General features: G+C 33.9%; 1 protein-coding gene across 2 annotated transcripts; it reads right to left on the bottom strand.

The window, feature by feature from the left end:
- Nucleotides 1-1193: 1193 nt before the first annotated feature.
- On the bottom strand, nt 1194-14640 carry tpte (transmembrane phosphatase with tensin homology). 2 transcript variants are annotated; one of them, XM_028467501.1, is made up of 19 exons: nt 14480-14640; nt 13926-13995; nt 11906-11986; nt 11753-11800; nt 11493-11654; nt 8690-8809; nt 7122-7221; nt 6975-7038; nt 6783-6847; nt 5324-5384; nt 5148-5229; nt 4998-5086; nt 4869-4930; nt 4695-4775; nt 2838-2943; nt 2663-2760; nt 2474-2569; nt 1419-1489; nt 1194-1315 (listed from the first exon to the last, which is right to left on the bottom strand). In XM_028467501.1, the coding sequence occupies exons 1-19, from the start codon at nt 14529-14531 to the stop codon at nt 1210-1212; spliced, it is 1614 nt and encodes a 537-aa protein (XP_028323302.1). In that variant the 5' UTR covers nt 14532-14640; the 3' UTR covers nt 1194-1209. The 2 variants fall into 2 exon arrangements, with proteins under 2 accessions (XP_028323302.1, XP_028323304.1); XM_028467503.1 differs by having other exon boundaries at nt 14425-14508.
- Between the last annotated feature and the right edge of the window lie 744 nt (nt 14641-15384).

The raw sequence follows: 15384 nt of genomic DNA, 5'->3' as shown, positions 1-15384 counted from the left end.
GTTGAATCATGTGACCAACGTGGCTAGAAGTCTTAGTTTTAATTAATCGTGCAGCAGCAGCTGAGTGATTACAGCTGCTGCTGCGTGATGCACGAGTCCGTGTGGCTTCAAATGTACCTAAGTCCATATTTCTTGTGCAATCAAATGTTTCACCTTAACGGGGCGCTGCACATTCCAGGGTTAGAAGTGCGTAAGAGGGAAAGGACTGAGCACACCTGAGAATGCACGTAAAGCCAGATGTTAATGGAACGCCCATATTTCAGGGCTGCTCCACCCACAGTAACTGGGATGAAGGTGCGTAGTGACTGACTTAAGGCCAAAAACAGTGCCGCTGCACAGCTTTTTGGATTTACACACATGGGAAAATAGAACCCTTAGTGATCAATCTGAGAATTAATATAGGAGCAAACAAAGAAGGGTTTTTATTCTCATTTTGGTATTTTTTTTCCCCACTTTGTATACCTTTATTTTGGGTTTTTTGTTTTGTGTAATTTTCATATCCATTGCAGTGTTTTTGGATTTATTTTGTCGTGTATACATTTAGTTAAGTCATTACTGTTGTAGTTTTGTGTGCTTGTGGAGCCAGTTGCACATGTTTGCTTTACACTTTGATAAAAACAAAAAACTTAAGTTGAAATATGTTTATTTACTCAACGTGGTTTTGCAAATCTTTACATATAGGTCAAAAAAATAATCCCATTTAACAATAACAAACATTACAGATCAATCATTTTATAGAGGTATCAAATAACCTTAACTAGACAATCTACTTTAATGCGTTTCATTATTTGAATAAAGTTTTTCCTCATAGCTTTGATTTCAGTGCATGATAATCAGCGTTTTATCCACTTATTTCTATGTTCTTTTTTCAGAAAAACACTAAGTCATTGTTTTTGCTTCTTAAAAAGTACAGCGTTCATGTGAAACGTGTTGTAATAATCATTTCCTTCCCCTGACTTTGATGGAAATTCCTTCAAATAAAAGTGGTGCAATAATGGAAAAAATACAGAACATTTTCACTTTCAAATAAATGTTTTTTGTTTTCTGGAAACCAACTAGTGTAGTTGACAAGTGAAAGTATAGTTTGAAAGTAAGTTTTTTTCCTCCACATTTCATACTTTTTAAAACAGAAACTTCACAGTACAGATGTTCATAAAGTAAAAAAATAGTAAAAATAATAATCTCTTACACAGTTTCCTCTTTATGTGTTTATTCAGGCTGTGTGAAGAACATGGTGACACCAAAATCCTCCTTGTAAAGGTCCCAGGTCTTTGGTTTGTGTGGGTTGTCCAACTCCTCTCTGGGTAAAAAGAGCCTGAGGGTCGTTTAAAAAAAGAGAGAAAAGTTCAGAGTTGGAATTTAAATTCAGATCAGCAGAAACAATGGTAAAAAAAACTAAAAAATAAGGAAAAACCTACTTGTCATCCTCGATAAATGAGGTGTTAAACCAGAAGTAGAAAGGCACATCTTCATAGCCTTTAGGAAGACCCTGAAGGAAACAAAATTCAATATCAACAAGAATAATTACTTTAAATGTCACCTGTCCCACTACAGCATTTTTGTAAAGGGGAAAATAGCTTTTGCTAAAATAGATAATAGTAAAATCAAAATCAGAAATACTTTATTGATCCCAGGAGGGAAATTACTTCATTACAGAGGCTCAAGAAATATTACAAATGAAAAGAAGAAACATTAAAGGAAGATTAGAAAGAAAAGAAAATGTACATATTAAGTAAAATACAGTTCATTAAATACAAGTGCACACATTACAGTAGAAAAAACAAAAATAATATACAAATATACAGATATCGGGTTGGGTTCATTACGGTTACCAGCATTTTTTACAATTACAATTCTATCAGTTGTTTTTTTATCCCCTGAAAGTCAATTACAATTACATTCTCAATTTCTAAAGTTCAATTACAATTAATCAGAATTACTGAGCCTGAAATAAAGAACCTAATAAAAGATAGCAGGTCCTAAATCAGCTGTAAAATACACTAAAAATAAATATATATCACCTAATTTCCATCTATATCTATTGGTTGCCTTGTTAGGCTTCCTGATCAATAAAAATATCGGTTTTAATATTTTTGGTGTGGGTGTCAGTCATTACACCCCTAAATTAGAATATTTTTTAAATGATAAAATGTGGAAAAGCTTAATATGAAAAATTTTAATAACGGTTTACTACATACAGTATATGTGTAGAACTGTACATAGAACTGTAACATGGTCAATTATAATTGATCACAAAACTGGGGAACCATTTTCATAGAATTTTCATGGCAATTACAAATAGAAAGTCAATTATCTCAATTACAAATTACAACAGCAACAGATTTTTAAAAAATTACAGTTTCAGTTATAATTATGTCATATTGTAATTAACTATCAATTATAATTGACCTCAATCCTGACAGACATAAAGAAGAATCAACTAAGAAGCTATAAAATAAAATGTGATACTCACAGCACTGGACTCAAACATGACCTTCACATCTCCGTCCACCACTGGCCCATTGTGAAGGCTGATGACTGCTGCGTTATTTTCCACATCAGGAAATACCTTTTAAATAAATATATACAGTATATCCATATATGTTACAACACCTTTTCAACATCCAGATCAAGCATTGTTGTGATGAGTAAAGAGACGTACGGAGCAGTTCTCCTGTTTGGCGCACACACACTGAAACACCAGGTTCTTTCTCACAATTATCTTCAGCTTTAGGTCACTGGCGTCACCTTTACCCACACCTGGACAACAAAGATGTAACCAGTTGGTTCATGCTGGTGCTGGTGTGATGGGACTGGTTTTTCAGAGCTTATACGACCTGCTATGGAGTGGATACGAACGCTCTTGATCTTGAGGTTTTTGGGAGGAGGAAGTCCACGATTGAACTTAGTCTTCATGATCTCATAGTAGCCGACGTAGCGACTCTGTGGGAAAGTTTCTATGAGTGCAACACAAATCATCCAACCACAAATCCACTTATCCAACCAACAACACATCTAATCATCCAACTTACACACCTTCAATTCTACGCATTTAACTTTTAGTGCCACTTAAAGCTGCTGCCCACAATAAAAATTATATTATACGCTTCATGGATCAATGAATCGAATATTATTTACTCCAAAAAAAAATCCAAAAAAGCAAACATTTCCTCCATTTGAAGCTGCTACCCACAATAATATTTCAATAGATACGTTCACAGTGTTGGCCTCATTGATCAATAATACCACCTGCACTACTTGTTTATATGTTCAGGTTTATATTCATCCTTCATATTTATTTATTATTAATTCGACTATAATTATACAGTTTCTGGTTTGTTTTTTTTCGCACCCTCCACCAAGTAAAATTCCTTGTATTGTTTAAATTTAATATTCTGATTGATTTGCTTGAAAAAAATCCAATTGAAAGTTTTTCTTCATCTCCACAGTAAACACTATTGACATTTTCGCACATTGCATTGTGGGATGTGGAGTCCCATAAACGGATGCATAGAAGTGTTTCCTGCGTTTCTTTGCCACAGACAGTGATTCAATTGACTTTTTTTGTTGTTGTTCTAGTTTGTCCTCGGTATTCCCCTTGATATTAGAATAAAGTAAAAACACTTCTATGCACATTTACACAACTCCATTTCCCACAATGCAATGCGTGAAAATGTCAACAGTGTTTACGGTGGAGTTGAAAACTAACTTTTAAGCAGCAATTTCAACTTTTTACATCTTTTTGTAAGCAAATCTTTGATGTATTGATCGAGGCCTACACTATGGATTTATCTAATATGAGAACTATATATATCTAATATGATGAAATATAAAATTGTGGTTGACACAGCTGCCCCAAAATAAGAAAAAGGTTGAAATTACATGTTGAAAGTTGAATTTCATCTCCATCGTAAACACTCGTTTGTTGTTTGTTTTTGTGTATTGCATTGTGGGATGTGGCGAACCCTTAAACAGATGCATAACAGTGTTTACTTATTGTTATAATAACTATCATCGTTACTGTGATATATTGTGTTTATTCGCCCGATGAGGAGGACAGCGATTCACTTAATGCTATTTTCAGAAAGATGATCAGAAAGTAAAAACACTTCTATGCACATTTACGCAACTCCACATCCCACAATGCATAGCGTGAAAAAAAAAAAATGAAAACCAAGTTTTAATGGAGAGTAAATTAGCAAACAATTTCAACTTTTTACATCTTTTTTCAAGCAAATGTTCTATGATTTATTTATTTATTTATTTTCTCACTGTATACTTTCATTTATTTAGGAAATTATATTAAAATTACAATATTTGTTAAATTAGAATATTTTCTAATCATGACTTTCTAAACGGATTTACACAGTTCACAGTGAAATTGGTTCATTTGGTTTCATTTTGTTCAAAGTTTTAACAACAAAAAAAAAAGTTGACAAACTAAACAGATTACAAAGAAACATGTTAATCAGTGATTTAAGGAAAGGTAAAAAAAAAAACGGTTTTTTTTAAGACTAAGTCTGGGCAGTGATGTCAGAAACAGAGCAAATTTTGCAACACAATCACAGCAACTTTTTGGGAAGACTACGATGTTCTACCATTTATTGATCAATAAGGCCAACACTATGGATTTATCTTATGGTGCGTAGCAGCTTTAATTGGAATAAATAGTAAATTGTGGTCGATAGCTTTACCTGAGAGGGAGTCTCCACGCCCTGAAACTTAGAGCTTTGACTCTTGTCCGTCCGCCTCTCGCCAAAATAATCCAGACTGTCCTGGAGAAGTGACCCGAGGAGAAATTAGAGAATCTTTTGCGTTAAAGTGAAGATAATTCCTTCCTTGTGCTCAGGAAAAGGGGAGAGTTGTACCTGTGCGCTCTCAAACTGGTCACTGTCAATCAGCCAGGTGCAAACCATTGTACCTGTGCGACCTGTGAGACAAACAGTTAGAAGCTTTAAATATTTACTGAAACAGAAGTTGAGATTAGTGGTTTTTACCTTTGCCTCCTTTACAGTGAATGGCGATGATATTCTTTGGATCAGCAGACATCCAGTCCCTCACAGACGCCGTGTATTTCAACATGTCTCTGCAACAGTGAAAATATAAAATTAAATTAAAGAAAAGACAAGTGCATAAAGTAAACTGACTCCAAAGAGGGGACATTGTGGTCGTCGATAAACACCCGCTCCACCCTGTAGTGGAAGAACTGGGGGTCGTAGCCTTTTTCACCTGGAAAATAAAAACACGTTCAAGATTTTATACAATGGTACACAAAGTAAGAGCAGTGAGAGCAAGCGATGAGAGGAAGGAATCGTTTCCTTACTGCACAGGTTGTAAACTTTATAGTGGCCGTCGTGTTTAGTGTCTAGAAACCTGGCCACCTCCTGTGTACAGGCAGAGATAAGAGTACAAATGAGGAATAAGGAATAAGCTCAAACTGAGCTAATTCATAAATACTGAATAGCTTGAAGGGCTACTTGTAAGAAAAGCACTTCTTAAAGGGCCCATGTTACGCTAAATGGACTTTTCTGTGCTTTAAACATCATAAAGTGTTATTAGGGCTTCATAAACATGCCCAAAGTGTTTTTTTCATTGATTTCCTCAATCGCTAGAGGGTGATTTGCTCCTTTCTTACTGCAGGGTGAGCCCAAACACCTCGCTACAATTTGATGACTCGTTCCCACTTTGATGACGAACTTGACGAGGCACTGAGCTAGAGAAGCCACGCCTCCAGGAAGCTCTCTGCCGTGATTGATGTGTAAACAGACACGCCCACGAAGGTGAGCATTTCAGCGTCCTTCACGTAGTGCTATGTATGTATTTTCTACAGTCTATATATGTACCAGTGAACGCCCCGCCCCCACGCTCTGTCTCGTGTTTAAAAAGCAGCATGAGCTTGGCTACGGAGTGGGTGGGAGGAGGGCGGGCCGTCCTCTGGCCCTACGTCACCGTGTGGGGAGGAGGAAGTCGTCAGTGTCCCGTCTATAGACACGCCCACTCATGAATATACATAAGTAGGCCTCAAATCAGCCCGTTTGTTTAGAGTTGCTCAGAAAGTAACTTTTCAGAGGCTAAAACTCTGGAAAACAGGTGAGTTTGGGAAAATAAACCTCATACTATGTTTTTGGGGTGAAAAATAAAATGATATGGAACATTTAAATACCAAATGTTCATGGTTTCACTTTAGAGGATAAGATAATAAGGAAGGCTGGCAGTAAATTAAAAAGGTAAGAAATGTTTTAACGTGCAACACTATTTCTCCTAATTTATGCAAATGTTCATCTTTATTACATTTCATGGAAAATCATCATCATCCTATTTTCCCAGCTACTAAAAAACTACTTTTAACTAATTGTATAACATAGCATTATTGTAAAATGTAACAAATGTCATATTTTACAAAAATCCACCTTGCGTTTTTTTAAAAATACATTATATTATAGACAATAACCCATGCGCCCAATCTGTAACACTTTGAAACATTTGCCACAATGTTTCAGTGAAAATAAACATTTAAAGATGGCTCGTTAATAATGAACTTTATCACGTGCAGTAGTATTTAACACTACTAAGTACTGACTGACTACATATTTATTTATCTTTGCGAGTTTGAATCCTGGAAAGTAAATCAGATTTTAAATTGAGCTCATTGGTGACTAGAATTCCTGAGGGACCCTCACCTGGTCCATGCGGACTATCTAGTGTCCGCGGACATCATGTTGGTGACCCCTGTTTTAGTGAATGTAAATATGTGGGGAAAAAAAATAGGATACAGCATTAACCTTAATTGGATTTCTGTAGAAAGACTGCTTTCCAGAGGAAGGGAATGACATGGCAATGACGCGATCTGCAGAAAAAAGATAAAAAACAAATAAATAAAATTTAAAAAAATAAAATAAAAATCACTCTTCCTGTAATTAATTAATTTTGAGATGCGCGTTTAAAAAAAAAAAAAAAGAAAAAAAGAGGCGTACCTGTCACATATGTAAGATCAAGGTCAAATCCATCTCTTTGGTAACGACGCTTGTTTTCAGAAACCTACACAAACATTAAAAAACCTGTCGACGTTACCTTCTGTAAAACAATGTTGGCTTTATAATATGTGATGATGTTGATCCTACCATCCTCCTGGTGACCTTCTCCAACTCTTTCTTTTGAGCGGCCAGTCGGAAAACCCTCACGAGGATAATAATTCTCAAGAAACGCAGGAACGTCACCACCCTAGCATGAATAACGAATAAATGAAAAGTGCAGTAATTATCAGACACACAGTGGAAAAGATTCAGCAAATCTTAAAACAAATGTATATACATATTAAAAAGCATATGTAAAAAAAAAAAAAAATAGAATTAAATCTAAAACAATAACATGAAACGGTAACATTTACATATGAAAAATTATATACTGCGTTTAATGTTTTAATTTACTGCAATAACTCATTTACAGCCAAAACACAAAAGAAAAATAGATGAAAAATGTCTAGAAATAAGAATGTCCTGGTGTTATGACTTTAGGAATAAAAGAAATAAAAATGGCTGACAGAGGTTTATAGAACAGGCCTTTTTTTTTTATTAATTAATGTCACATCAAAAACATTATGAAATGTCTACATACATTAAAATAAATTACTTTATAACTCACTTGTTTGAGAGAAAAGCATGTGCTTCCCCTCAGCTATTTATTTATGATGCTATTTTACATTAAATTTCATCTGATATATGTATTTTTGTCAGAAACAAATGTCTGTTTTATTGAAGAATACAGTGACTTACTAAGGTACATAATTAATTACCAGCACTCACACTGTAAACACACTTCAAATAGCTAGCATCTAAAAAGCTGTGTTTTTAATGTTATATTATTTAATTAAATGATGGAGGAATCTGATAAGATCCTAAAATTTTCACCTGTTTCCGCACTGTAATTGTTTTTTTTATGTCTATATTCTAATTGTGCAAATAAATAAATAAATAAATAAAATTAGTGTCTCTAGGTCTCACATCCAATATCAGGACAATTTCAATATTTGTCACTTTATTCTTTTGGTGTTTTTTTTTTTATTACTTGGCCAAGTTGTTAATATCTAACTTCTGCGTATTGTAGGGAACTTTAATAAATGTAGCGCTTGCTTTACTCAGCCCATAAGCCTAAAACCAAGTATGCCTAATTACAAAGATGTTTCCAACCTTTTTCGGATCGTGACCCCATTTTGATATCGCAAATGTCCGGCTGCAGGTAATTTTTTTTTCTTCGAGAATTACTTTTTGATCATGTTTATTTAAGTGTGTTACAAATACTGAGTAACCAGGATTAGTGCACAAACATATTTTTATACTGCATTTTATTTTAACTAGATCTACATTTGAGAATGTTTAAGTATAGGGTACAGTTATTTGATACTTATTGTGTGTGTGATGTGTATTTGAAAAATTATCATAAAAAAAAATTAAAAGAGAGTTTTTAATTTTTTTTTACCAATTACTCAACATTTCAGGTGACCCCCACATGCTTTATAGTGTTATTAATGGCTTCCGTTATGGAAGAGGTGGAGTAAGGTGTGAATGTGTAGAAACGTTACAGCTAGTTCTAGCAACGTTTATAACTGCCTACTTCTGTCCTACTCCTTCAAAGTAAAGTGTGTATATAAGACAAAGGAAAATGCCACCAGTATTAATGAGCACACAGCTACCTTGGAATGAGGTTGGCACCTGAAAGGTCAGTGAAAGTGTAGATCATGGTGACCACCAGCGTGATGACCACAACACAAGCATCCACCACGTTGAGCTTTGAGCTGAAGTACACGTTGAAGCTGAAATCAAAGCCGACAGAAAACATCAAAGGCTGCGAGCGCATCAGCATGTGCTGCAGAACGTTGGCCACCCACATCATACAGCGTCAGATGACATATTACATTTACTTCACGCCACTGCACACCCAGAGCCGTATAGAGACAGAGTTGCAACAACTCCGTTCACCCCAATGGTTCATTTTTTTGGTTTTTTTTTTACAGCAATGGCGGCTCATGGAGCCTCAATCGTTCCCCGGAAGTGATCAGTTTATTATTGCAGCCAATGAAGCTAAAGCAGATTCAACAGTTTGTGATGCACTTTTGAACGGTATGATGTTTAAATAATCATTTTAGATATTATCATTATCAGCGTCTCTAAACCCATTAACGTGTGCATTAAAGCATATTAGTGGATTATCCCTATCTATTATAGATTAAGGGATCATTAGCAGAAAACAGGATATGTTAACGTTACTGGATAAAGTTAGAAACACACAGCCTTAACCACAAGGTTCAATTTATTTTATTAATGCGATGTGGAATTAGAGAAAATACTTTTAAACGTTATTTGTTTTGCTGTAGTAAATTAATGAATGGATTATTAATAATAATAATAATAATAATAATAATAATAATAATAAATCAATGCCTGAAAACGTGCCTGCAGAATAACTTGAGTTTACTTCAAACACTCAACTCAGTTTTATCTCGGCTACATATCTTCATTTTCTGCACATGCAAGCTACAAAGATATATTTATGTCTTTTGCAAAATAAAAAGTAGACAGTGAAGTTATTCACTTATTATTCCTTCCCTTCTAAATAGAAGTTAGTTGAATGCATAAAAGTTGTATGGCTAGTATGTCAATAAACACTGGGATGTGATTACTCTTAATACCATACATTAAAGAAAATTAAAAGCAATATAGCCTGTATATAATACATATCAACACGGTTTTTAACCAAATTAATGTTGGCCTCAACTACGTTAAAAAGCAGGTAAACTTGCTGTTTACACTGATCTTTAAAACTAATTTACGTTAGGAAAAAAACTATTTATGAAACTACATAAACATATTGTTTAAACACATACATATGATGATGTACTGTATAAATATTGTAAATCAATGCAGTCATTGATGACAAATTAGCGAGTTATGTCACTAGGAATCAATAGATTCAAATTGTCCGCCGACAACTTCCAGGAAACAAATTTATCTACATGAATAACGTGACGGTGTAGCATTTTGGACTTCCGCTGTCGCAACTCTCTCTCTATACGGCTCTGTGCACACACTTCCTGTCCAGCTTCCTCTTCATAACATCCTATTCAACAGCGAATCATTGTCACTCACTTTCTGCTGACGCAGAATCGGGAGGAATGTTTGCAACACTCCTCAAAAACAAAAAACCTCCTTAACATGATCACTAAAGAGCAGCTGTGTTGATATCCTTGGTCTAATTTTATGTTGTGGCTCCCAAAGCAAATGTACAAAATGACAGAAAAATACACACAAAAAAAAAAACAAGAATACATTAAAAAAAATACAAAGAATCACAACATTTGCAGAAATGCAAATGCAAGAAAAACTGAAAATACTAAAACACAAAACTACTACAAAAATGAAAAATACAACAACAGTAATAAACAAATGACTCTAAATAACACAAAATGACAAAATAATACACAAAACGACATTGAAAGTACATAAAAAAGATAAAAACACAAAAAATGACTTCGCAAACTCACAGTATTAACAAACAAGTAAAAAGAGAACAGAAATACTACAAAAATAACAAATGCACAAAATGACTCCAAATAATACAAAACAATAATTAAAATACCAAAACATTACTACAAAAAATAATGCAAAATAACAACATAAATATACAATATTACTCCAAAAACCCACAGTTCTAACAAACAAGCAAAACAACAACTTGAAATACTACAAAACTATTACAGAAACACGTGAAATGACTCAAAATAATACAAAACAATAACAGAAATACACAAAAGAAACTCCAAATAGCACAAAACAAAAATACACAAAATGACAGAAAGTGACAACAAAAATAAAAAATAAAGACAAGAAAAACACAAAATGATGCTGCAAACCCACAGTACCAACAAACAAGCAAAATGACAACAGAAATACTACAAAAATACACAAATAAAATATACAAAATTAACAAAAAAGTACATAAAAATACAAGGAAAACACAAAAATTACTCCGCAAACCCACAGTACTAACAAACAAGCAAAAATGACAAAATAACTACAAAACAAACAACAAATGCACAAAAAAAACTCCAATTAACTGAAAATGACAGCAAAAATACAAAAAATAATTAAAATGTGTGTAAAATTACAGAAAATGACAACAAAAGTACACAAAAAGACAAGAAAAACAAAAAAAACAAAAACAAGAACAGAAATACAAAAAAAAAAAAAACTCTTCTTTCCTGTGTTGATGCTCAGATTTGTCATATGTCTAAATGCTGACATGAACGTTGATCATGTGGCCCCTGTTGTAATAGAAGTTGCCCACCTCTGATATTCTCTTTTACACAAATATAGAAAGGTGACCAATAACAGGCTTTTCCTTTAAATCCACAGCTTTACAACCGTCACTGGGAGACTGAATGTAGTCACAGTTTGTAGCGAGACCGAGAGCCACAAAATAATGACACCCTGACTCACCCCTCCACATAGACCCTCAACAGAACATCAGCGAGAAAGAAGAAGGAGATGGTGAGGGACACCGCCTCCAGAGCATCCCCCAGCTCTCTGCTCTTAGCTGGCAAAGACAGATCCACAATCACCAGTACGATGTCCACTATGATCAGAATGAATCCAAATATACTGGAAAACAGACAAAAAACATTCATCAGTTTATATCTAGTACACTTGTAGATAGTGCATGATAGAACAAGTTCAAAATGACACATCGAGAGACTCACCGAAAGCCAAAGGACATGACGAAGGGCGCGATTTTTTTCCGAATGTTTCTGCAGAGAAGATATTGATTGTACAGTGTGTATGTTTTTTCTTTATTTCTGAATGAAATGCTTCTTTGAAACGCAGCCTGTGCAGTATGACAGTGTGAGGCTTACTGATACATCGTGTCTGGTATCGCTGCCGCATCCTTTCCATCATCAATTTCTACTTTGGCATCCTCCATTTTTGCAACATTTCTGAAAAATATGACGTAAAAAAATACACAGTGAGAGATTGAAAATAAGAGGACGCAAACTTCCACCAAGTGACAAATCTCTAGATAAAATTATTTAAAAATTTGCCGATGATACAATGGAAGAATTATTTCATTTTAAAAATCCCCAAAAATCCCTAAAGTCCATGCACAAATGACTTAAACATACCAAATTACAAACACAAAATGACAGAAAAATACGCTAAATGGCAGAAATTTACAGAACGACAACAAAATTACACAAAAATGACTTCAAAAAACAACAAAAAAACTTATTGACAGGAAAATACGCAAAATCACTTAAAAAAAAAAATACACAAGACAAACCAAAAACGCATAAAATGAGAAAAATCCACCAAAGAAGCACAGAAATAATACAAAATAACGCCAAATTACATAAAACAACAATACCACACAAAAGTCGTTTTCCCCCTGTATTAATGCTTGGTCATCATTTTAAATGCTGACATGAATGTTAATAATGTGGCCCTTTCATCAGATACAGTGACATTTTTTCTGTTAAGTTCATGTGACGTAATCATTTTAACAGACTAGACATGGGCAATATATCGAGATTTAAGATATATCGAGATTCCTATTTTGGCGACATAGAAAATTGTAATATTGCCTGTAATTATATATTTTCATTTTATAGCTAATTTTGTGTTGAAATACTTATTTTAGGAGCTGCTTCTTTCATAACTTTTCAGAACAGCAAGAAAAGCACAGTTAGATGGATTGCTGAGTTTGTCCTAACCCACACCTTCCTCTAAACCACTTCTATCAAACTCAAGGCCTGCGGGCCAAGTTTGGCCCTTCAGAGCATCTGATTTGGCCCGCTGGAGAAAGTAAAAATGATGACAAAGAAAACATGAATCACTGTGTAAACTACCAATTAATTCAGTTGTAAATTGATAAAATGTTCCCAAATCTTGCAGTTATTCTTAAATTATTTGACAAAATCTACCGAAATTAAATTAAAATTCATCAAGAAATTAATCAAAGGTCTTTTGAGAATCTGTGGCTTACTGCTTCGATATTATTGATACCTTCCATATGTCATGTCTAATTAACAACTTGAAGTGCAAACTTGGGTCCATTAATGTTGAAATTGTCCGTTTTCACACCAAAAATCTGCGGCTCACTTGTTAATTGAACCGTTCCATATTTGGCCCATGCACTAAAATGAGTTTGACACCCCTGATCTAACAATCCACACTATTGAACTCACTCACACATATAATGGGAAAAAAAGCCCAAAAAGTGGCACATTATGTGCAGCAGTTTGTTAATAAATGTGTGGCATTTTGCATTAGCAAATTTAAATCGGAGTTGTTTTTCTGATAAGACTTTATTGAGTTAAAAAATATTGAGATTTATATCGTATATCGCCATTTTGAAAAACAAAAATGGCCGACTATGGATACGCAGCACTTGTCAATGGCCAGTTTAGGTCATGTGATAGGTGCACCATGTGACTGAAAGTTCTGTCAGTTTTATTTTAGCTCATATTTATTTTTAGCTACACCGCTAACCCTATTTCTAACCCAGGAAAATGTTTATTTTTGTCGTATATGTATTCTTAAAGGTGGAATTTGCCATATTAAATATGTTAAAATGAAAAAATATATTGGGATTCGAACCCACGGCAGCGGAAGTAAGAATCCTTGAGTCAAGCACCTCATCCTGACACGGTAAAAACACATTACGCTTATGTAGAAAAGGTCCGGCAACGTCATCTTTCGTACAGACAGACTGCCGGTATATAGATATGTATTAGACACTTCCTTAAAAACATTGAGATTTATATCACATATGGCCATTTTGAGAAAAAATATTGATTTTTGGTCCATATCACCCAGCTCTATTACAGACTAACAAAAAAAAAAAAACATTGATGTAATAAAGAGGATGTTTCTTACCCGTTTACACCTGAATCTGAGCCAGGATTGAAGTAGACGGAGGACATGTTGAATGGTTGTCCTTTAGTTTCTGCATTGGAAAAACAACATAGGTCAGAACTCTCACTGCTCACAATGCATGAATGCTTATTGGTTACCACGTGTCCACAATCCAAACACTGTCTCTCTCATGAGACTAGTTTCATTTCTCTCAAGGCAAAGCAACTAAATGTGCATTAAACATGATCAAAGAGTGCAACAGAAAACACTCAACAGCTTAAAATCTATAAGAACATTAAAGTCAAATCATTAAAAAAAAAAAACCATCAACAAACATGACAATAATATATAAAATATCCTTCTCAATCATACGCAGTAGAGAGAAAAAAAAGTGCCTTTAACTTTGATTTAAATGTTCATTGACTTCAGCTCTACTTTAACAGCACGTGCCTTTCATAAAGCATTCAAATAAAAATCAATTCAAAACATATTGATCATTGAATAGATATATGATCTTTACCACAGTGTGTTCCTCTGCCTGAGCTGGATGATCTTTAACAAACACCGTTACTCACCGTTTGGACATTCATTCGTAGAAATATACGAGCGTCCGTCTTGTGACTTCATGTGAGGATAAAGGAAGACAGTTCAAAGGTTAACCGGGTGGATTTTTCCTTTTTCTTTTATCCATCAACTCTCCCTCATCGTTTTTTTTTTTTTTTTGCAAACGTAGCGGTTTTTGACTTCCTGAACTTCAGTGTAAAAAAAGAAAAAAAGGAAAAAGAAAAAAAAAAAAGAGTAAATCCGCCCACTTTTTCCTCCACTGTTTACTTTTCGCTTTCAATCTTTTAAAGACCGAACCACAGAGAAACCTGAAGTTAATCTAAAGCCATTTAAACCACGACTAGTTTAAAAAGTAGGTCAGACCGAGCCATTCACAGAAACATCTGCTTTTAATCAGCGCGAGCTTCCTAAACTCACCGCAGCTGCACGACGGGATACTGATTATTTTATTTCAATTTTTTTTTTAAATTTTTATTTATGTTTTTCTTTTAATAATCTAATAACTAGCTGTTTAGAAAATGTAACAGTGAAGGCCGTTTATGTTAATTAAAATTTAAATATTACATTAGCGATTAATATTTTCAATCTATAGAAATTTTTATGCTATTAATCAAGCAAACCGTATTCATCTTAAAAAAAATAATATATATATATATATATGTTTGAAATTTATTTCATCTCTTTAAATTTGACTTTGTATCCATATTTAGTTCTTTTATATATTTTATTTAATTTTTTTTTTCTTGTTTAGCTCATAGGTAAAGGTAAAATAAAGAAGACCTGGCCACATTGAGCTATTTTTATATTTCTTAAACAAAAGACATGTTAAAAAAAAAAAAGAAATAATAATAATAATAATCTATGTACTACTGTAGATAATACTGTTATCCATCTTTTTCTCCAATTTTCTTTCTAA

The sequence above is a fragment of the Gouania willdenowi genome, chromosome 14 (assembly GCF_900634775.1).
Source record: "Gouania willdenowi chromosome 14, fGouWil2.1, whole genome shotgun sequence".
Classification (NCBI taxonomy): Eukaryota; Metazoa; Chordata; class Actinopteri; order Blenniiformes; family Gobiesocidae; genus Gouania; species Gouania willdenowi.
The sequence above is the reverse complement of the archived record's forward strand: the minus strand, read 5'-3'. Positions and strand labels throughout refer to the sequence as shown.